At 46.1% G+C, this 24061-nt stretch overlaps 3 protein-coding genes across 4 annotated transcripts; all 3 read right to left on the bottom strand.

Moving 5' to 3' along the window:
* Positions 1-2369: 2369 nt before the first annotated feature.
* LOC141368983 (uncharacterized) lies at positions 2370-9861 on the bottom strand. Of its 2 annotated transcripts, XM_073873855.1 has the most exons (8): positions 9816-9861; positions 9678-9743; positions 7322-7465; positions 5958-7224; positions 3765-3928; positions 3546-3650; positions 3398-3469; positions 2370-3318 (listed from the first exon to the last, which is right to left on the bottom strand). In XM_073873855.1, the coding sequence occupies exons 4-8, from the start codon at positions 6118-6120 to the stop codon at positions 2962-2964; spliced, it is 861 nt and encodes a 286-aa protein (XP_073729956.1). In that variant the 5' UTR covers positions 6121-7224; positions 7322-7465; positions 9678-9743; positions 9816-9861; the 3' UTR covers positions 2370-2961. The 2 variants fall into 2 exon arrangements, with proteins under 2 accessions (XP_073729956.1, XP_073729957.1); XM_073873856.1 differs by having other exon boundaries at positions 9678-9848.
* Positions 9862-10313: 452 nt separating this feature from the next.
* Positions 10314-12557, bottom strand: LOC141368984 (uncharacterized). Its single transcript, XM_073873858.1, has 2 exons — positions 11050-12557; positions 10314-10447 (listed from the first exon to the last, which is right to left on the bottom strand). The coding sequence occupies exons 1-2, from the start codon at positions 11738-11740 to the stop codon at positions 10431-10433; spliced, it is 708 nt and encodes a 235-aa protein (XP_073729959.1). The 5' UTR covers positions 11741-12557; the 3' UTR covers positions 10314-10430.
* Positions 12558-18969: 6412 nt separating this feature from the next.
* On the bottom strand, positions 18970-23374 carry LOC141368985 (uncharacterized). The gene is made up of 6 exons (XM_073873859.1): positions 20415-23374; positions 20150-20324; positions 19775-20070; positions 19522-19691; positions 19189-19443; positions 18970-19105 (listed from the first exon to the last, which is right to left on the bottom strand). The coding sequence occupies exons 1-4, from the start codon at positions 20965-20967 to the stop codon at positions 19645-19647; spliced, it is 1071 nt and encodes a 356-aa protein (XP_073729960.1). The 5' UTR covers positions 20968-23374; the 3' UTR covers positions 18970-19105; positions 19189-19443; positions 19522-19644.
* Between the last annotated feature and the right edge of the window lie 687 nt (positions 23375-24061).

The following is a 24061-nucleotide window of genomic DNA, read 5'->3' on the forward strand; positions in this document are numbered from 1 at the left end:
GTTGGTCCTGTTCTGTTACCCCTTGGAGGGAGTATTGCTGCTCTCCCTGCTCTTGCCCATGCTTAATGGATATGCTTATCTGAAAAGTATGTCCCGATTCCATGTTATTATAATGGTGCGCCTCACTTTGGTCTTATTATCCATGTGTCCTTTCAAAGCAGGTTATTCTCTGTGTGTGTGTGTGTGTATGGTGAACCGGCCTTACAGACTATGTGTCCTTTCAAAGCAGGTTATACTCCGTGTGTGTGTATGGTGAACCGGCCTTACATACCCTGTGTCCTTTCAAAGCAGGTTATACTCTGTGTGTGTGTGTGTATGGTGAACTGGCCTTACAGACCCTGTGTCCTTTCAAAGCAGGTTATTCTCTCTGTGTGTGTGTGTATGGTGAACCGGCCTTACAGACTATGTGTCCTTTCAAAGCAGGTTATACTCTGTGTGTGTGTATGGTGAACCGGCCTTACAGACCCTGTGTCCTTTCAAAGCAGGTTATACTCTGTGTGTGTGTGTATGATCATCACTGACCTTGTACACCACACTGTCCTTATAGACATTGTTACAGAAAAGTCTTTACAAACCACCAGAAAGTCTGAAAAATATACTTTTTTTATATCTCATTTGTGCAAAGAAAATCTTTTAATTTTAAGTTGTGTATAGGTTCGCTGATTTTTTTCATGATTTTTGATATGTTTTTTGTAGCTCTAGCACCACTGGATCCCGGTGTCCCCACAGCCCTGTGCCCAGTCTGATTTATGAAAAATTAAAAAAAATGTCCCTCTAGCCCGATAAACGGGTATGTGTGTGTGTGTGTGTGTGTGGGTGTGTGGGTGTGTGTGTACCTGGTAATTGTCACGTTGTGGGGACCAATTGTCCCCACAAAGATAGGAATACCAGTGTTTTTGTGACATTGTGGGGACATTTTGATGTCCCCATGAGGAAACAAGCTTATAAATCAAACAGAATGATGTTTCTTGAAAATGTGAAGTAACAGAACGTTTTCTGTGATGGTTGGGGTTAGGGAATGGGGCAGGTTAGGGGAATAAAATTTACAGTTTGTATGGTATAAAATGCATTACGTCTATGGAATGTCCCCACAAAACATGGAAACCAGAATGTGTGTGTGTGTGTGTGTGTGTGTGTGTGTATGGAGTTTAGATAATGTTGTGATCACTTCTGTATTTGTCTTCATTGTTGTAAAGCATTGATGTTAATATGTTGGTTATATTGTAAGACCCCAGGAAGAATAGCTGCTTCTTTATGGAGTAGCTAATGGGGATCTTAATTTAAATAAATAAATAAATAAATCTGAGAGGGTTAAATGTGGATGGCACATGCAAAAGACACAAGCACATAGGTACAATGCAAAGGTCAAAGTCAGTTCACATGGATGCAGGCCTGCCACTGATGCTGTAAAATACAAAAGTGAGAGTGCAAACACACATGCATTACATCTGAGAGTGTTAAATGTGGATGGCACATGTAAAAGACACAAGCACATAGTTAATTGTGGATGGCACATGTACATGCACATTACATGATGTAAAAAGACTATAATTAGTGCAAAACATTACATTTGATAGAGATTTAAAAGAGACTTACATGTGGCATGATTGCAGCACTTCAAATGACATGTGCTTTAACATAAATCTGTTATGTCTGCCAGAGGCAGTATATTTACAAACATCTTGCTCAGAGCAACTTTTAACTCTTTCCGGACTCTAGGGCGTTAGAAAACCATGCATTTTACATGGGTTTATATATGTAATGTACTTTTCTAATGTCTAATCATAAAGTATCATAATGCACATATGACAAAGATTGTGTACACAGGCTTTGTATGCACATTATGCACACATGACACACATTAATAATGCTTTTATCACTTTAGCTCATGGAGGTTAAAGGTCACACTGTGCTCACAGGCCCTGCATCCACATTGTGGATATATGAAACACTTTAACCTCTATGATCTAAAGGGATTAAAGCATTATTAAAGGTCACAGTGTGGTCACAGTCCCTGCATGCACATTGTGCACATACAACACGCATTAGTAATGCTTTTATCCATTTAGATCATAGAGTTTAAAGGTCAAAGTGTGTTTATAGGCCCTGTCTGCACATTAAGCACATATGACACAGATTAATAATGCTTTCATCACTTAAGATCATAGAGATTAAAGGTCACAGTGTTAATAATGCTTTATCTTTGGCATAGTATTTATTGTTCTACAATTTACCATGTTAATAAATATGAATTGACATTGGAATTTAATTATTAAGTTAAAGATGAGTTGAAGTTTTTAACTTAAACTTAAACTTTTAAGTTTTTCAAGTTAATTATCTAAAGATATGAATCACACATGAGAGGAATGTTCAAATGAACGGGCCATCATTTATTAAAACAAAAAGTAACCAAACAGCAATTTAAACATAAAGTGGATTCAAATTAAACTATTTACAAGTGAATCAAATAAAAAAACAGAACACAAAACATCATAGAACAATTGAACATCTGAACAATTTAAAAACAACATGAAAACATCAAACATTTAGGCAAAATCAGGAACAATTAACTATTTACATGTCTGAACAAATTTCAAAACACAACAATGAAAACGTACAACAATTAATAATTTGCCGGTGAACAACCGCTACTTGGCATTTTTTTTAGCTCGAGTCTTTAGGGCCTTTTGGACGCTTGCCTTAGCCTTCGTGGCTTTGGCGATGCCTAGCGGTGTGTACGTTTTTCTTATGGATTCTTCTGTAAGACAGACCCTTTACGCTGGTCAATTCGGTGTGGGGCGAACGGCGGCTGCTGCCGCTGCTGTTGACCGGGGAGGTCAGGATGGCCCGGGGATGGAACTTGAGTGGTGTGAGGATGGTCCTCTTGTTCTTTGGCAGCATTCTCCTGGGTGTGGGCTGGGGTTCATCCAAGTCCTTTGAATAAGTAAAAAAAATCAAAAGTTAGAATGTTTTGAGATGCCAGAGAGATAAAACGCCATAGGAACATGACATGATCGAAACTCCCCTCATCCTCGTCTTGGGACGACACGCCAGACTCCTGGTAAAGAGGCTCCTCCTCTTCCGTACTGGTGCTCCCAGGACTCGAGGAGTGGCAGGGAGAGCTGCGTTTGCGCTTTGAAGAACAATGCGCTTTGTCCACCGCCTTTCTCTTTTTATCGACCACCTTGTCTGGAGAGGTGTCCGGTCCCTCCAATGCCACCTCAAAAAGGTGGCGGTGATCCATTGCCTGAGAGCAGTTAGATTAACCTCATAAAAAACCTCATTCAGCCGCGCGTCCACTCCGTGGGAGTTCTTTGCCTGTAAAAAAATAAAAGACGGATGTGAAACACATCAAACTGATCGGACCCAATTAAGCTCCCTAGCCCGTCCCACTTACCTGTGTGGCAATGGCGCTCCTTAGGTCGGTGAAAGTGGGGGTTCCCATCAGACCCATCTCCTTCCACGCCATCTGGAAATAATTATTGAGGTTTTTGCATGGGTTCTTAGTGGAAGTGTAGGGGAAAAAAAGCCTCAGTCCTGCCCACCAGTTTCTCTTTGATGTTCAGTAGCCTCTGAAACCACCCGTACTCCTCTTTAACCAGCGCCAACTGTGCTGGTCCAAAGGCCTGGTTGGTCTTGTGCCTGTTCACCTGAAGGAGATGCAGAGAAATCAGAATGTGATAAAGCAGTCTCTAGGACACGGATAAAGAGAGAAAGAGAGAGTGAGTGAGTGAGTGAGAGATACTATAGGACAGAGCACTCACGTTAATCAGGAACACCTCCCCAGAATGAACGGCTTCCTCCACTTCTTTGATTGTCAAATTTTGGTACACGCCGCATCTGTGTCCATAAATTGACACAAGATAGGCGGTTAGATAACCGTACAGAAGAAACTGGGTCTTCTGAGAGTAGTCTCTCTCCAGCTGGTCTGTGGAAACACACCAGTGTTGTAATGTAACGAAGTAAAAATACTTCGTTACTGTACTTAAGAAGAAATTTCACGTATCTGTACTTTACTTCGCTATTTAAATTTATGTCAACTTTCACTTTTACTCCACTACATTTTCTAGATAAAATGTATACTTTTTCTCCGATATATTTTCACTAAGCATATTCGTTACTCGTTACTACAAAATAAAATCAGAAGAAATGTGTGCGACCTCAATAAAGGAGGTTTTAGCGAATCAGTGCTTCAAGATTGATTTACGCACGCTCCGCACACTCTATTTCACGCACACTCTATTTTAGCGTAGTGTTGGCAAAGGATGAGGAAGCACAACTGTAACTGCAATGAAAGCACATACTGGAGGACCTCCCGTTATCGTAATCGACCACCCCGACGATGAACAGGGTGAGAAAGCTAACGTTATACATCCGTGGCCGTATTTGTAAGAAATGTTTTTGTACATTGGAATTAAAGATTCCCGATTACCGAATAAAGTGCCTCTTATGCCTAGCGAAAATCACTTACATTTTGTCATTTAAAAACTCCCCGTCCAACCTGAAGAATCACATCAAGGTACGTTAAAATAATAGTTATTAAGTAAAGCCACAATATCAATGTGATTCAACATTAGTTATCATAAGCCGTATTAGATAATTATCTGTCTAATGTGATGGCCAGGCGCACATGTTTAATAAACATCAACGTTAACGTTGCACCGCTGATTTTATTTAATTCACAGAGAACTCTCAACTGAAACACGCTTAACTGTTTATGGTAACATTATAGCATAACTGCCGGCCGAATATTCCCTCAGGTAGGCTAATGTTAGATTGAGAAATATTTGTTAAAAACATGTTAATCAGTGGCAGGTTAGAAAGAAAGTGTTAAGGACTATATTCACGTCTTCAAAAGCATCATACGTTTTGTCAAACTTGAGATTTCCTTTTATGTTAATTAACTCAAAACTCAGTGGTTATAGGATAATGTTGTGCTAATGTTATACATTGTGAATGTACACTTGCATTGTTGATCAAAGTCACAGTGCTTTCATTGCCACACAACGAGTTGGCAGTTTTTCTTAGTAGAGCAGCTAACTTAAAGGGATACTCCACTTTTTTCAAAAATATGCTCATGTTTTGAAAGAAATAAGGGTAACACTTTATTATAATGTTCATGATTTAACATTAGTTAATGTATTAACTAACATGAACAAACCATGAACAATACATTTGTTACAGTATTTATTCATCTTTGTTAATGTAAGTTAATAGAAATAAAGCTGTTCATTGTTTGTTCATGTTAGTTCACGGTGCATTAACTAACGTTAACCAAATTTTAATAAAGTATTAGTAATTGTTGAAATTAACATTAATAAAGATTAATAAATGCTGCACAAGTGCAGTTCATCATTAGTTCATGTTAACTAATGTAGTTAACTAATGTTAATTAATGAACATTATAATAAAGTGTTACCGAAATAAGTTATAATGTATTTTTCATTTTTACCTGAAGTTCATACAAAAGTGAAATTTCTGCTTTTTTATTTGATGTCAGCTCTAAAAATATGCTGTTTGCTCTTTGAACTTAAGAGAATTGTGCCTGAAAAGTGCTGGAAAAGACAGATTTTTATTTGATGATTGAGATTAAGAAGATAATGGGAACCCTGAATATGCTTTACTATAAGAAAGTCACAATAAAGTTCACAATCAGAGTTCTAACCGCTTGCTTTAAAAAAAAACTTTTTACTTTTACTTCAAATACTTAAGTACATTAAATATCAGAAAATTACGTTTGATACTTAAGTACAGTATATATCAGATACTTTAAGACTTTTACTAAATTAATATTTTAAAAGACAACTTTCACTTCTACCTAAGTCTTTTTCTAGTACAATACTTGTACTTTTACTCAAGTACTGCTTTCTAGTACTTTATACAACACTGAAACACACAAGAAAAGCAATGCTCAGGTGATGTTCAAAAGCACAAGGCGGTTCGTCGAGGTTACTTACCAAAAATCCTCGGGATCGTAGCCTTGGCTAATTCCCTGCACCGGATCAGAGTGTGCTTGGAAATTAGCCGCCCCTCCTTTGACCTCTTCACTGCCATTTGGTGGACTGTGACCTGCCGCTTCAGCCCTCGTATCAGAGACCGGACCTCCCGACGGACTCCCATCAGCGCCTTTTTCGAAAGCCGACAGGTCACAGAAGGGGTGTCAATCACATAGTCGATGAATTGTGCCACATTTTTGATATAGTGGTTTATCGTTGTGTCAACAATGACTTTCTTTCTCAGGCTGTGCACCCACCTGCAGGCAGACAGACAGACAGACAGTCAGAAAAGAAAACGCACAGGAGACCCGTCACGTGATACTCACCCCCAGATCCTGTACATGTCGTTCAGGAAGGTCAGAGTGTGGAGCTTTGACCTTCCATTGGCCATGAAGGGCAAAAAGTTCTTGATACGGTTGTGGCTACTCGATCCGTACAGCAACCCGATCGGTCCGCGCATGTGCGAAATGACTGCGATACGATTTACGGCAGTTTCGGATATTAACGCTTTTCTTACCCTTGTCATAGCGCTTTATTTTCAAGTCTTACTATTTACAACTATGTCTGCCTTTCAACAATTGATAATATTGCTCGTGTAATGTCTGTTTTGTGTGCAAGTTTACTTACTCTGACTTGTTTTTGTGGTATTTTTGTCCTACGCAATCACATGTGCAACATAAAATAAAACGTATGAGAAAATGTTGTAAAATTAAACTATATAGTTTACATATGTTAGACATCACATACAGATGTGTGTGTTTGTTTACATTTAATATTTCATTTTCTAAATATATGTTCTGAAACTGTTCTTCTCATTGCAGCATATTTTTACAAGTGTTTGTATTTAAGAAAAATAGATTACAAAAACACAGGACAAAACTGATTTATTCAACTGATTTATTCATTAATGAATATGCTTACTCCCTCCCTCAATCAATCACTCCCTCCCTCCCTCCCTCCAGGAACATTGCATTGACCTTCAAGCCTTTTCATCAATGCAGTAGGACAAAAATTTCTCCATGTCCTCTTGACATTGAAAAATAAACATAAAGTCATCCTTTGCCTCAGGGAATTCATCACACATGACCCTTTTGATGGCATTTTGTTGGTCATCAATGGTCATTTGCAGAAAAGCAGGCTCTGTCACCTCCCCACGGAATAAGTCTCTGTGACTATATATTTAGTTCCACGCTGTATACAGGTCTCTCAGAATGGTTGGCTGCTGCACCTGGTGAAGACACAAGTTGTAAATCAAATATACAAAATTATAATGGCACAATAGTGGCACACATTTAACTGTTGGATATGACCACTAAAGTCTTTACCTTTTTAATGTCCTGTTCAACCACAACTCTTCTGCTGGGCAACAGTTTGGTGGTGGTGGATTTCGAAACTCTAAAGACAGCTCAAGTGTTCCCTGAAGGAGTTGGGATGATTCTTTAGTCCAGTATGCAAACCTCTGTCCATGCCTTTGAAATATATGCAAACATAGATGCCATCTATTAATGTAATAGCTTTCTAGTTTAACCCTCTGGGGTCTAAGGGGTTTTTAGGGCCCTGGGGAAGTTTTGACATGCACTGACATTTGTGCTTTTTTCAGTTGCTTAAAAACATATTAATGGCAAACGTCTCATAACACTGCGTTCAGCACAAACTGGGCTACAATATCATATAATCAACATGTATGTACATGTTTGTATTTTTGAGAGAAAAATGTTTATGCGTGGTTTTTGAAAAAGCAAAAATTTTAAGTCACTGATATAAGTCCACAAAACTAATTCTAAACATGTTTTCCCAAGACTTTTCAAAACAGGATCTAGTAGTCTAGAGTTTTTTCTTCAAAATGATGTGAAAATCATTCGGCCTACTCGTTCACATAAAGCAAGATATTGATTTACAATTTCTAAGACACTTTTGCTTGGGAAAGGCTGTATGCGTGGAGGCGGGAATGCTCCTGAATAATCAGTGATTGACAGCTGAGAGACAAAAGGGTTGCATAATGAGCCACATGAGCCTTGTGGGGATGTTCAACAGGAATGTAACTTTCTCTGTAGTAAAACCATGATGGTTTACTTTTCAATTTAAATTTAAATACACACACAATATAAATATATATATATATATATATATATATATATATATAATTACATTAATTTCACATGTAGGCTATAAGTTACCTTTTAAAAACCATAGTAGCCTAATCAAAGTGAACACAGGGTTTGTGTGTGGCAAAAAGCTCAAAAGAACAACTGCCTATCGTTGTTTGGACTCTTAGTTGTGTTTTTGTAATCATTATATCATTATAGTAGAAACACAACAAGGGACAAGGATGATAAACTTGCACGATAAACTTGCTCAATGTTTGTTTACAGCCGCCGCCATTACCTCACGCGTTGCTCATGAAAGCAGTCGGCTTGTTCGACTTCATGCGGCGCTGCAAAGATCGACAGCCGGGTGACGTCAAACTACCGCGAGAGTGATCCTCGAAATTATATGGAAGAGTTTGCTTTTAAATCGCTCTCGCGAAACTCTGACGTCATTCGGCTGCCGGTTCTTGTGGCGCCGCATTAAGTCGAACAAGCCTATTAACTTATGTGTGCACATGCGAGTGATCCTGTGTTTAATAAACGTGCTGTGCGAAGATATATGCTTAGACGCAACTAAATAAGGATTGTACTGTTTGCAGTCGCGTATTTTATAAGAATACCAAAAACCGCGTCGATTTCCTGACTCGCGTGTTTGTGCATGCGTTTCCCATCGCGTGAACTGTTTGACGGAAGACAAAGAAAACACTCGCGTCTGGAGATAGTGACACACATACGCAAGTAAATAAGGATTGTACTGTTTTCAATCGCGTATTTTATAAGAATACCAAAAACCGCGTCGAGTTTCCTGACTCGTGTGTTTGTTTACGTGTGTTCCCCTCGCGTGAAATGTTTGACGGAAGAACAATGAAAACACTCGCGTTTGGAGATACTGACACACATACGCAAGTAAATAAGGATTTAGATGTCATGTTTTGGTGCAATCGGATGAAACAACAGGGAATGGAGAGACTGGGTTGTGGACTGGATTGCGTATCCATTGACTGCAGGAGGCACAAGTTATGCATATGGATGTCTCTGCTCATTCACTTCAATGGCGCGGGGGCGTGGCGATCTCTTCTCATTACAGATAATCAGGTAACATTAGAAAGACGGTCCCTCTCCTACTTCTCATACAGTTTACACCGAATGACAATATATGTTTTCGATCTCACTTACATAATTTAAAAGCTGACATTCCAAGCATTATGTAGACATTTATCTTTTGTTTATATGACATGTATTCGTGAAGTTACAGTTAATTTTCTGACGCGTTTCTGAAATGGCTTCACTGAGGGAAAGAGAACAAAACGCGCATCATGTTTATTTTCTTAATTTTGCGAAAAGCACAACATTCTGTTTTTATTGGGAGTGGACAGAAAAAAAACTAGACACTTTAACGTTTTAAATGATGTATAAATCATATCTGTATGTCCAAAATCAGCAGAGTTATCTAAGTCTCTTTACGGAGTGATTGAAAAATAAAGAGTTGGCGGCGCCCGCGCCGCAGCCGACCCCAGAGTGTTAACTTTAACCACAGTGACTTAATACAGCCAAGACACTGAAATTATTATTATTATTAGAAAACCTATCATACCCTTCTAGGCAAAACTTTTCCATTAGCTGAATACACCACCACTGGCGAAATCAATGGCACCTCCTCCTAAAACGCACAAAAATAAAAATGCGCACATAGCATAGTTTGAAAGCATAATTATGTGAAAATCCACCTTACCTCTGTAAATGTTAAAGGACATGATGTGCAGATGCTGAGAGCATACTGTGAAATACAAACAATACTGTAAGACTTTGATTTTACTGTCTAACAGCTTTGATGAATTAAACATTCTTACCATCAGCATGTAGACACCACAAGAATTCCCACTGCACTGTTGAGGAAAACACTGGAAAAAGAAAAGTGCATTCACAGTTGGTTTTAAACTGTTTAAACATGCATAAATATATACCAGGGGTCTCCAACCCTGCTCCTGGTGAGCTACGGTCCAGGAGATTTTAGCTCCAACCCCAAAGAAGCACTACTGAAGCAGCTTATAAAGGTGTTCAGTGTTGTTTGATAATTACAGACAGGTGTGTTGGAGCTGGGTTGGAACTGAAGTCTGCAGGAGGGTAGCTTTCCAGGAGCATAGTCGGAGACACCTACTATATACTTAAAAAAAGCTTTATACAACTTTATTATTCAAAACCAACCTCAAGGTCTTTTCCTGGTTTCTCTGTCCAGGAGCCTGGGTCAATGAAGTCTGCAATGTTTCTGGCATTGAAAAGAGAACACAAAATAAATAGATGTAATGTCTGATAAAATGACCAGTTCTGTAGCCTGAGAACAAATGTCCTATAGGAACTTGAAGCCTATAAAAGAATAAAGAAAAGATTTTAAAAAATCATATTAGTAACTGATATCTGACTAAAAAATAAACTACATTAAGGTCAATTATTTATTAATACTCTGCTAGAAAAACAATAAAACATCACATAAATTCTTCAGATTTTATAAACTGATTGAAATCATTAAATTATAATTATAAATATAATGGTTATAATGGAAATTTTATTGGTTGTAATGGAAACTATTAGGGTCTCTGTGGGTATACTGGTATGTAATGGAATCGTTGGGTGAGATGTTTTCTGGCAGATGGGAACCAATATAACCCCAATTAAATCATACAGAAATAATGCCCAAAACACACCACAAAAAATGAATGTTATACTTGTTTTATTTGTAAAGGCTAATGGTTCCTAACAGTATTTTAATGGAAACCATTAGAATCTCGAAAGCTCCTGTTGTTGTTTTTTCAGCAGGATTACCCAAATATTGGAACTGAACAATTGGCTTATTATTTTCAAAATAATTTTATTAATTAAACACATGACCCATGCTGTACACTTGAGTTAGTCTACTTTATTCATTATAAAATCTATCGGTAATTTACTTTTAAATTATTATTCCTTACCTTTGATGGCAACATTTCCAGACGCACGTTTCACCTTCCGCAACTCTGAAGGACAGTCAGGAATTTCTCTCTTTAAAAGAAATTTTTGAAGTCGTACATAAAATTGAAAGGAATTAATGTCGCTATTCGTCTCTCTCCACCGTAAAAACCAAACTGATCCCATGCGAGCAAACTGTCGTAAAACGTCGGCGATAACAGGAAGTGACGTCATTTCGCACATGCGCGGACCGATCGGGTTGCTGTACGGATCGAGTAGCCACAACTGAGCACAGCCGATGAGGTCGGCTGTGATAAGGTGCCCTCCGTTGGTGGAGTGGGAGGCAAGCTTCTTCATCCTGTCCGTGTACTCCCTCTGGAACAATTGCAGGAGCTGCTTTGTCACCCTCTTTACCTGCTCAGAGGGCTTCTTTCCCCTTTGCCGCTTCAGGGATCTGTAGTGCCGGGACACCTCCCTCAGTGTGCTTGCCAGAGTTTCCACCTGATTTCTCAAGTCTGCATTCTCCTCAGCCAGTCGAAACACCTTTGTCCTGCAGCCCTGGTTCTCACAGACCTCCTCCTCAGCTGGAACCTCCTTCTTCCCTTCAGAATCAGGCTTATCCAAATCCAGCGAGGAGGCCATTTGGACCTCTGGGTTGGAGGCCCTCAGTTTGGGCAGGTTCTGCAAGATTTTCTTGCGTTTGCAGGCCACCATCGCGTTCCTCCGCACTGTTGCCGACAACTCTGTGTGGCTCTTAAGTGCCAGTTGAGCCTATTCGATTCCCGGTAGCATCCCGGAATGGGCCAAACACCAACCCGCACGTTCACCCTTCCCGATTCCAGGGCCAGGAGTAGCTTGTGGGTTACCCGCAGGTGCTGGCTGAGCTGTGCATAGTTCCTGTGGCACAGAGGACACAGGTCGATGCCCATCATAAAAGGAGTTGGTAAGATGGAGATTGAGAGTTGTGAAGTTGACCGAATGGGGAGATGGTCAAATTTGAGGGAAAATGGCAACTTAAGATCAAATGCTCTATCTAATGGGACAATAGGCAGCTAAACATGGTTTGTGGCCTACGTAGTAAAAAATATCATTTTCATGGCCTATGTGGTGTAAAAATTCATTTCAACATTCCCAGATCATCAGCAATTTATTCAATATAATATAATGGGTTCCCAGTCGTCGGCCCGGAAAATGGCAGAGCGATCTGATGTCGCGAAATCATGCACGGTGTTATGTCAGGGGTCTCTTACGCATGTTATGCAATATAATAAGCGTAGCCACTACGGAAAAGACTGGCCATAAATTGAACTCTGCCTTTTTCCGGGAAGGTTCGGCAGGCCCCAAATCGCATGATTCGGTACGTCCCTAGCCACCGGGCAACATATTGACGCCAGGTGCCGAAAAGGAGATGTTGCGACATTTGAGGCATCAAAAACCTCTTCAAAGCTGTCTTGTGCTCTTAAGCATCTAGACCCTTTCGCTGAGGCTCCGAATCGGAGGGTCGTGTGCTTTCGAATCACGTGGGAGTGCGGAACGTTGCCCCCCTGCCCCCCCCCCACGAGCCGAGCAAAGGGGGGTCGAAGTTATTGGCTTTTTGGTGTGATATAACACTTCGACACAGGGGGGCGACTGCACCCCCCGTCCATGGACCCTCTATTTGTCCAATTGCCAATTATGCTCGTCATAGGTCCGGCCACACCCACTGACCCCCCCCCCAAAGTCCACGGACCCGTTATTTGTCCATTTGCCCATTATTTGTGCGGATCGCTCCCCCCAGCCCCCCAGACGACCCCCCCACCCCCCCATGTCCACGGACCCGTTATTTGTCCATTTGCCCATTATTTGTGCGGATCACTCACCCCACCCCCCCAGACGACCCCCCCCACCCCCCCATGTCCACGGACCCGTTATTTGTCCATTTGCCAGTTATTTGTGCGGATCGCTCCCCCCACCCCCCCAGACGACCCCCCCCACCCCCCCTATGTCCACGGACCCGTTATTTGTCCATTTGCCCATTATTTGTGCGGATCGCTCCCCCCACCCCCCAGACGACACCCCCCACCCCCCCACGTCCACGGACCCGTTATTTGTCCATTTGCCCATTATTTGTGAGAATCACTCCCCCACCCCCCAGACGACACCCCCCACCCCCCCCACGTCCACGGACACATTATTTGTCCATTTGCCCATTAGTTACATGGAAGTCATCCCCAACCCCCCCCCCCCCGAGGTACACGGACCCGTTATTTGTCCATTTACCCATTATTTGTACGGGAGGTCCCCACGCACCATCCCCATGTCCGCTTAACCATGGATTGTCCAATTGCTTATTATTGGTGTACACAGGAGAGACCAAATTTTTGACCTCGCCCGATCTTCACCAAACTCAAACCGCGCGTAGAGGGGGTCGAGCCATGCACGGGTGCGTTGGTCCCGGCAGCCTAGCTCGTTCCTGTGCCGAGATAGAGGACTGACACGGGCATGCAAAACGTTTGCCATTGGACAAATAATGGGTTCGTGTACATTTTTACCTTTAGAGCCTCAGCGGTTTAGACCGCATTACCGCATCACGGTCGATGCCCGGAACGCGACCAAGTCACTTTCGCGCAGTTGCGACATGTCCATTAGCCCGCGTTTTTTTTTTGAATGGGATTAATGGGCAAGTGTACGGGCGTTATCTCAGCCCCACGACATGTCACCGCCCAGAGACGCGTGTTCCCGCGCATGTCTCGACCCCCTCAACGCGCGGCTTGAATTTGGTGGAGATCGGGCGAGGTCGAAAATTCGTCAAACACGACAGACCCCTGTCGTGTTTTTTGGACCAAATTTTCGACCTCGCCCGATCGTTACCAAATTCGAGCCACGCGTAGAGGGGGTCCAGATTAAGACAGGAGCGTTGGTCCCGGCAGCCTAGCTCGTTCCTGTGCCGAGATAGAGGACTGACACGAGCATGCAAAACGTTTGCCATTGGACAAATAATGGGTTCGTGTACATTTTTACCTTTAGAGCCTCAGCGGTTTAGACCGCATTACCGCATCACGGTCGATGCCCGGAACGCGACCAAGTCACTTTCGCGCAGTTGCGACATGTCCATTAGCCCACGTTTTTTTTTTGAATGGGATTAATGGGCAAGTGTACGGGCGTTATCTCAGCCCCACGACATGTCACCGCCCAGAGACGCGTGTTCCCGCGCACGTCTCGACCCCCTCAACGCGCGGCTTGAATTTGGTGGAGATCGGGCGAGGTCGAAAATTCGTCAAACACGACAGACCCCTGTCGTGTTTTTTGGACCAAATTTTCGACCTCGCCCGATCGTTACCAAATTCGAGCCGCGCGTAGAGGGGGTCCACCGTAAGACGGGAGCGTCGGTCCCGGCAGTCTAGCTCGTTCCTGTGCCGAGATAGAGGACTGACATGTGCATGTAAAAAGCTTGCCATTGGACGAATAATGGGTTTGTGTACATTTTTGCCTTCTCGGCCTAGGAACGTCGTAGAGACACGGGGTTGGTGTCGTTGGAAAGGTCTCTCCGTCCCCTTTTCAACGCCACCAGCCACGAGTCTCTAGGACCTTGCGTTCGGGAGATATAACACATTTGTTCTCACATTCAAATCCCCCTAGCTCCGCCCCCGAACGTCGGCCACACTCGAATCGGGCGCCGTTCGAAAGGTCTCTCCGTCCCCTTTCCAACGCCACCAGCAACGAGTCTCTAGGACCTTGCGTTCAGGAGATATAACGACTTTATCCTCACGTTTAAATGTCCCTAGCTCCGCCCCCGAGGGTGCCACGCCCTCGACCTCGGGTTCGTTGGAAAGGTCTAGTCCAGGGCTTTCCAACGAACCCTCGGTCGAGTGTCTCCGACCTTGTCAGGCCGAGAAAAAGAGACCCAAACTTTGGGCCCCTCATAAGGCGAAAACAATTGAGGCCAAACAGTTAAAGAGGCCGTATTAAACAGTTTAAGAAAAAGAAAAAAAAACATCTCGGCCCAGGAATGTCGGCGAGACATCCTCCCCACCTGTGTTGTTAAACGGTGACATTGCATGTTATTTACCATGCAATTAAGAATGTGACACAATGTCACCTGTATCAAAAATGCATCCATTATGCAGTTATATTGCATGTTATTTACCATGCAATTAAAAATATGAAGAAACAACCAAACACGTGATTAAAACTCATTTAAAACTTTATTAAAACACATTTAAAACTTTATTAAAACACAACAACAACAACAACAACAACAACAACATGATTAAATAGAACTGATTTAAATTGCCTCCAGTGTGGGGGACCCTGGCCCTGAAACAAAAGAAAGATTAAACTTGTTAGGTTCTGAAATGATTTCCTTTATCAGTAACACAATTAAAGGCACAGCGTCGATTTGAAACATACCTAGGACCATCTCGTCATCCAAGGAGTCCAGCTCCAGTAGCTGGACAAACCCTATGGTTTCTGGCACGAATGCCGGGGCGTCCCACTCTTTGCACGAAAAACGAAACAAGATAAGCAAAATGTTAGCTTTCGTTTAAGTCTCTGGACCGATGACTTGCTAGGAAAGTAGTGATTCGAAATGGAAAACCTACCGGAGACCTGTTCGATCCCCGCTCTGGCCTCAGCATCGCCATCCAGGGTCACTGTAATTAAACAAACATTAAATTTCTGTATCAGAAGGAACGACAAAGGGCCACACAGGACGTTGTCTCGAGGCCTACTCAGAAAATCACTGATGGCCATGCCGAGGTCAGGCGAGGAAAGGCCGCTCCCCGGAACGCCCTCTGACACCATGCCAGGAATGTCTGAAATGACACAACGAGGGAAAACAAACGTAAAATTTGTGTTTTGAGAACAATGACAGAGATGAGCTGAGAGCAAAGCGGTGACATCAGACTCACCCATGCCTATGAGGAATTCCTTCAGCTCCACCGCAATCTCCTCCACGACTGCACTGGAGTGTGGGCTCATGGGGGGTGAATAGATGATGGGGTGTGGTGAGGAGACAGAGGGTGCAGGCGTGAAGGAGACTGCGGGCGTGATGGAGGGTGTGGGAGCTGAAGGAATTCCTTCATCCTCAGGGGCTTCTAAAACATGACAAAAAACACACACACACACACGATTAGCTTTGCTCCATTGTCTTTCCAGAGACAGCAAGTAAAGTCCAAACAGGAGTCTCTGATTGACACCTACCAGAGGGTTCCCGGAGCGTCACGAGCGGGACATCGGGGCGGCTGGCCTGCAGGTCACGAAGCCTCTCCATGGTCACCTCCCACTGGAACTGTCGGACAGCTCGCCGAAGCTCCTTGGCCTAGGAGACGAAATGTGTTTAAAACCTGGATCGTAGAGATTTACCGGCTATCGACATTTCAACGAGGAAAGTTTAACGGTAGACTCACCGACAGTTCCCGGTGGGAGTTCGCAAAGTGCGGCCGGATGTGCTTTAAAGTCCGGCCGCACAATGGGCACGGATGGAAAGGCTTTGTGACCTTCCTCCGGGAAAACAGGACCCACAGCTGCCTCTCCCGGAGGTTGGCAACACCGTGCGTGAGGCGCAGGTGTTGCCTCATGTTTGCAATAACTTTTTTACACAGGGGGCAATGAACCTTCGCCATGGTCTGAAATGACACAAAAGAGGACGTTAATAGCAACGATGCGGGCTGTGAAACGAGAGCAAAGTCGCGTTGTTTGAATGCAATAGATAAGCCTTTTAATGCAAAGCTAAGCGTACGCACAATGCGACCGGCACCGAGATATGACAGCGTCTAGATGAGAAAAGCACAGGTCAGAGGCCAGAGTCACGTTGCAAGGCCTATTTGTTGCAGTTAAACCATTTAAACGGAAGCCACAAGCCGTAAACTTTGATGTTACGTGACATTAGTATGCATAAGCGTATGCATAATGCAACCGGCACTGAGATATTGCATTATCTGAACGAAAATAGCAAAGGTCAGAGGTTAATTGACACCATTTGAATGCCCTGATATTAAAACGTGCGTCACAGACGCTGAACCGTGACATCACCCTTTACGTCACATCAATAAAGATGAATATATTTAATAAATCACGACCTTTGCATTACAGGTGCTCGTGTTTACAACTTTGTACATATGCAATTAACAAATTAATCAACCACATTCATTTTGTTCACGAAGGTTTCAAGCAATTAAACTTACCTCGTCAACTTTGCAATCAGTATGCATGCGATGTTTTAATTAGCCGTGGCGTATAGGTAGATTACGTCACTGGGGGTTCCCGTTGAGAGTACAGTATCCAATGGGATTCGTTTGCGTTTCATAAGCATTGTTTTATTTGTACTTGATTTTTTAAAACTATTAAAGGTAATTGACATCATTCGAGGTCAATGTCACGTTTAATCAAGACGTCTTTATGTTGAAATTAATTAATCTTCGATCGCCGTTTACTTCCGGGTTTTTGTTTACTTCTTTATGCCACTTACACTGACCGTTTAAGTTCGCCATGGGCTTATTTCATGTCGTATATGTTAACGTTACGCTGTCATTGCCCTTTCGATGAAGAATAATGCTTTGTTTTTCGTTATTTTGCTCTCGCCGGTTACTTCCGGTTTTGGGCTTACGTTTTTGTCAAAGTTGAAATGATTGTTTAATTTCGTTTTAATTAATTTTATCTCATTTCTTTTTACGTTGGGATGTTAATTGCATTTCGATCGTTATTAATGTTACGTTTTTAGTTTATTAATTATTAGCTCCGTTCACTTCCGGTTTTCTGTATTGGCTCTGTTTTCACTTTATTCTATCGAATTTTTTCACCTTGTTAATTTTCTTTTGGCCAAAAGCTTATTACCTTTCACTCTAGATCAAGTTTTAAGTTTTATTTATTTTTTTTCAAGTGTTTTAAATTAATAATTGTCATTGATCGTTTAATTATAAGTTTTTCTTTGTTTATTCACTTGGATTTGTTGCTACTGATTGTATTTATGAATAATAAATTTATTTATAAAATTAAAGCTATTTTAGTTGAATGTTTTTTCATATACCTGGAATTTATTCATGTCAAAACCAGAAATGAAGACAAGTCAGGCATTTTTTAATTTAAAACATTTATTTGAACAAAAGAACACACGAAAACACTCATAGAACACACAATATTAATAGAACAAAAACACTTGAACACATGATAAAAGCAAAAACACAGTCCCTTCTGAACACGGGCTACTTTTTTTGACTCTCAAGAGCCCGCCGGACCTTTGCTCGCGCCCGACTGGCGCGGGCGAGGCCCGAGAGCCGATACTGTCTATTAACCCTCCTCGGACTGGTGATGGTTTTCAGAGGCGACAGGATCACCATGGCTTTCCTCCTGGTGATCCTGCCACCTCTCATGGACCGCTCCGGCGTGGCTGCGGCGGGCAGGGGGACGTCCGGCTCCGCGGCAGCGGGCTCCGGGACGTCCTGGTCGGGGACGGCGGGCAGGGTGACGTCCTGGTCGAGGACGGCTGGCGGGGGTACGTCCGGCTCGGAGTCGGCGGAGTCCCGGGCGGTCGTGCGCCCGGGGACGGACAGCTCCGGAGAGCCCGCTTCCGGAGAGCCCCGGGTCGACGGAGGCACGATCGAGGAAGAGGAGGACGATGGCGATCGGTCCGGGCTTTCCAGGTGGGTGGGGTAGGTTTCCAAGCTCTGAAAGAGAAGACAGTAAAACAGATTAGCATCGACACGAGCCCAAACGCGCTGTCGACTCGAACTAGATCTACAGCGGACGACTCACCGATGGAGAGTCGAGGGTGGACACCCCAGACTCCTGGAAAGGGACCTTCTCCTCTTCCTCGGAGCTGCTGCTCGACGTCGACCCGGACGGCGAGGCCTCCTTCGCCCCGGCGCGCTTCCCGCTCCGGCCGCGCTGCGTCTTGGCCTTTCGTTTGGTCCCCGCCTCCGAGCCGGCCGCCTTCTCCGGCGACCCATCCTCGCCCAACAGCGCCTGCTCGAACAACCGACGGTGCTCCACGGCCTGCTTAGAACTAAGGTTCATGGCGTAAAATTTGTCGGCCGTGGAGGTGTCGTGGCACATGAACTGTGCCACCTTCCGCCGGTTGTCCGCGCTGTGGCTGTTCTTGGCCTGAGAAAGAGAGAAGAAAAGTGCACGTCAGTACGCAGCAAACATTTAGAAATCTACGTAGGACGGACGGGTCGGACGCTTACGTGGGTCGCGATGGAGGTCCGGAGGTCCGTAAAGTTGGGCTTCCCGGGAAGCCCCATCGACACCCAGGCCCCCTGAAAATAATTGTTAAGATTTTTGCAGGGGTTGGGTGTCGATGTGAAAAAAAAAAACGTTGCCGTCTTGCCGCCGACCAGGCGGTTCCTGAGGGCCAGGAACCTCCGCATCCACCCGTACTCCTCCTCCGTCGCCGACAGCTGGGCCGGGCCGAAGGCCTGATTAGTCTTGTGGAACTTGACCTGCGGAAACACAAAGAAAAGTGTGAGAAAAGAGCGAGACCGCTCGCGAAAATATGCTCGCGCTGGGGAAACGCTCACATTAATCAGGTACGACCCGGTGCTGGACGACTTGACGGCCTTCTCCACCTCCGCGATCGTCAGGTTCTGGAAGACACCACACCTGTGCCCGTATATGGAGGCGAAGAAGGCCGTCAAGTGCCCCTAGAAGACGAACTGCGTCTTCTGGCAGAGGTCCTTCTCCAGCTTGTCTGCGGATACAAAAGACAAACAAAAGGGTGAGTAAAATCAAACGGTCTAAAAGCAAGAGAAAGGTTTGCCGACGTCGACCTACCGAGGATCCGCGGGATTGCCTTTTTGGCCTCCGCGTTGCAGCGACGAAGCACCTGTTTGGAGATGAGTTGGCCCTCTTTGACCTCCTTCACCTCCATCTGGTGCATCGTCACTGGTCGCTTCATCGACCGGAGCAGCATCCTGACCTCCCGTCGGACCCTCGTCATGGCGTTCTTAGACAGCCGGCAGGTTTTCGGAGGGGTCTCGGCCAGGAAGTCCAAGAACTGGGCCACGTTCTTTAAGTAGTGATTTACCGTCGTGGCCGTGATCTTGGACCTCCCCAGGTTGCCGACCCACCTGCGAACACACACAAAGAACTGGTTAATGGCGACACGCTCACGTCGTACCGACGGCAGAGAGAGGGAGCGCGACGTACCTTCGAATCCTTTCTGGGTCGTCTAAGAACGCCAACGTTTGGAGCCTTCCCTGGCCCTCAGCCATGTGGGCCACGAAGGATCGGATCCGGAACACCTTCCCGCTCACGTTCTCCTTCAACTTCCGTGACGGAGCCGGTCCCTCCTGGTGCCGCCTGTATGACTCCAGGAGCTCGTCTGGAGAGAAACAGAAAAAAAGAGACAAAAGTTAGCGTGACAGACGATCGACAGGAGCATGCCGGCTAAAGGCGAGACCTCTGAACTCACTCAGAACCGCCACGTGGTCCGGGAAGTGAGCGGGGCTTCTCTCTCCGAGGTGTTCCGCCTCCGTGGCCCGCGAGGTCGACGGCCCGGACTCGGGCGAGCGCGGCGGCGAGGTGACGGCCGGAGTCGCGGCGTCTTCCTCCGCCGGATCCTCCAGTGCCTTCAGGAGCTTCGTTGTGACGTCCTTCACCTGCTGTGTCTGATGGGCACTGGGCCGGCGGATGAGGCGCTTGCACCTCCGGGTCACCTCCTGCAAGGCAGAAGACAAGGCGTCGACCTGTTTGTTCAGGTCGCTGACCAGACCCTTCAGCCTTGTCTTCTGCCTCTTGCACCTCTCCGTGCAGTCGTGCTCGTCCTCGTCCCGTTCTTCCTCTCTCTCGGGGGCGGCCGCCCCTTCGTCCTCCAGGTCAAAGGCAGACACCATAGGCACCACCGGGTTGCTGGCTCGCAGGACGGCCAGGTCCCGAATGACCTTTGCCTTCTTGCAGTCGACAAAGGCCACGCGGCGAGCCTTCCAGGGTCGAGAAAACGAGCTCCGAATACAAGCCTTTTTCATTAATTTTCAAAAAAGGAACGACAATATCTCGACGTAGGAATGTCGTAGAGGCTCGCGGGTGGTGTCGTTGAAAAGCCCTCTCCGCCGCCTTCAAAACGACTCCACCCTCGTGTCTCTGGGACCTCCCCTTCCGGAGATATAAAAAACGTGCTTTTAGTTTCAAATGCCCCTAGCTCCGCCCCCGAAAGGGCCACGCCCTCGACCTCGGGTTCGTTGGAAAGGCCTAGTCCAGGGCTTTCCGACGAACCCTCGTTCGAGCCCTTCCCGGGCCGAGAAAAAGAGACCCAAACTTTGGGCATCTCACAAGGCAAAAACAATTGAGGCCAAACAGTTAAAGATGCCGTAGTAAACAGTTTGTTTCAAACCCAAGAAAAAACCCAAGTCCAAGACGTTTTTTACCAATATTTAAACACCCGTAGCTCCGCCCCCGAGAGTGCCACGCCGCCTCTTCCTGGCCTTTCCAACGAACCCACATACAAGTCTCTACTATATTCACCGGCAGAGAAATCGAGCTCCAAATACAGGACTTTCTTGCCAGTTTTCAAAAATGAAAACCACTATCTCGGCCTAGGAAAGTCGTAGAGACTTGCGGTTAGTGGCGTTTGAAAGCTCCCTACGGCCCCTTCAAAACGCCACCACCCTCGTGTCTCTAGGACCTCCCCTTCCGGAGATATAAAAAAACGTGCTTTTATTTTCAAATGCCCTTAGCTCCGCCCTCGAGCGGGCCACGCCCTCGACCTTGGGTTCGTTGGAAAGGTCTCGTCAGGGGCTTTCCGACGAACCCCGTCTTCAGTCTCTACGACCTCCCAGGGCTGAGAAAAAGATCCCTAAACTTTAGCCTTTTTCACACATTTTCTGTTTTTGATTGCCAGTGGCTCCGCCCTGGAAGGGGTCACGGCCTCCGTCTTGAGTTCGTAGGAAAGAACAATTCCAGACCTTTCCAACGAACCCTCGTTCAAGTCTCTACGACCTCCCTCGGCCGAGAAATAGAGCCACAAACATGGCTTTTTCACCCAATTTTACACAAAAAACGCCAAACTCAAAAAACCTTCTCACAGAAAGTTTACCAGGTGAATCTGCGTCGTCCGAAACGCCTAGAAAACTTGGTCCCTGGTGACAAAATTTTGCGTCCCATACTAAAAACACGAAAAAACGACGAATTTCCGAGCGTCGCCGAAGGGCCGCGGAAGGGCCTAGGTGCCCCAAATTCGGGGCCCTGGCTCGCAGAGTGCCCCTCTACGGCATGTCCGAAGCTCGGTGTCGTGGCGCGAAAAAAAAACGTCGGCCGGCGTCCAAAACCATGAAATTCTCCCATTATAATTCGCATAGGCCTCAGGCTTCACTTTTTCGTTGCTTTTTTGGCATCTTTTTTTTCAGGAACGTCGCAGCGGCCTGTGCTTCGGGGGTCCGTCTAGGGTGACCTCCTTGAACCGGCGTGCAAAGTTTCGACCCCGTACGCGAACCCGCTACGAATAGCGGGAAACTGTCTGTTAGCCCGCGCCTCCGCCGTAAGCCCTGAGCTCGCCTAAATCGAAGAGCCGACAGCAGGCGAGCGCCCCTTCGACATATCCGAAACCCGCGCGCCGGCGGCCCGTCGCGTGCGCGCGGCTCCGGCGCGAAAATCTAGGGTTAGGGGTCGTAACTCGGCTCGTGAAGGGTTCTCGGCCGCGTCCTACCGTATCCCCGGCCGGGACGCCGGTGGGATGTGACGTCGGGCGTATCGGGACCGCGCGACGGCGCGTACACTTTTACATTAAACCAATGCGTTTTTCCGTAAAGGGTCTGCGTACGCGCGCCCCCGCGGCCCCGAACGGTGTCGAAACCGCACGCCTCGAGGGGCGTCTCCTCGTGGGCCTAAGAACACGCCAACGCCAAGGCGGCGAGGCTTTCGCGACTTTCGAAGCGCCGTACACGAACCCGTTATCCTCACGTATTGGATTAATGGGGAAGTTGGATTTCCTCGGGAACGAGCCGCGGGCCCGAAATCGCTCACGGCGGCTATCCGAGGCCCCCTGAACGACATATCCGCGAGGCGAGCGTCTGGCTCCGTTTCAAGACGTAGTTGTCCGAATGCTTTTAAAATCACTCTTCAGGATCCTCTTGGTGTCCCGACGGCGTACGGCGCGCTCGCGGCTCTCTCGCGAACCCGCTTAGGGTAGGTTCCGGAAGTCTGCTCCCTGCGGGTCGGCGGTCCGTTGGAACACGCGGCGGGCTGTCCGCACGACGGTACCACGCGCGTTTCGGGACGGTGCGACCTTCGGGGGCCGCGTGACGGAGCGTACACTTGCCCATTAAATCAATGCGTTTTTCGTAACAGGTTCGCGTACGCCCGTCCCCGCGAAGCCGAGACGCGTCCAATCTCGAAACGGACGACTGCCACGCGCTCGGCCGGTGACCCTGGTGGGGGGGTGGGGGGTTTAGTAACAATAGGGTCCAAATTGAGCTAAAACGGACGGGGAAGGCATTTTAGACACGAGCTCGGCACTACGGTACACGTTGACGGACGAGGGACGAGGCCGCGACGTCCGTTCGGTATTCGGAGGTTTAGGGAAAAAAAACGTTGGCAAACGTACGAATAACGGGTCCGTGGCCATCAGGGGGTCCGGCGAAGGGTCGTAGTGGTCACGGGAGAACTTTCGTACAAACAATGGGTAAATGGACAAATAACGGGTCCGTGGCCACCGGGGCGGGTCGGGCGGGTCACGTGACGACTTACACACGAATAGTGGGCAAATGGACAAATAACGGGTCTGTGGACGTGGGGGGGTGTCGGGCGTGTCAAGGGGGGTGATCCGCACATATAGTGGGCGAATGGACAAATAACGGGTCCGTGGACGTGGGGGCGTGTCAGGGGAGGTCAGGGGGGGTGATCCGCACAAATAGTGGGCAAATGGACAAATAACGGGTCAGTGGACGTGGGGGGGTGGAGGGGGGGTCGTCTGGGGGGGCAGGGAGTGTGATCCGCACAAATAACGGGCAAATGGACAAATAACGGGTCCGTGGACGGGGGGGGGGTGTCTGGGGGGCGTGCCGGACCGGCGAAAGGGGTTGTACATGATCTCCAGACCAATAGTGGGCAAATGGACAAATAGTG

This window comes from Misgurnus anguillicaudatus, chromosome 12, assembly GCF_027580225.2.
Source record: "Misgurnus anguillicaudatus chromosome 12, ASM2758022v2, whole genome shotgun sequence".
NCBI lineage: Eukaryota > Metazoa > Chordata > Actinopteri > Cypriniformes > Cobitidae > Misgurnus > Misgurnus anguillicaudatus.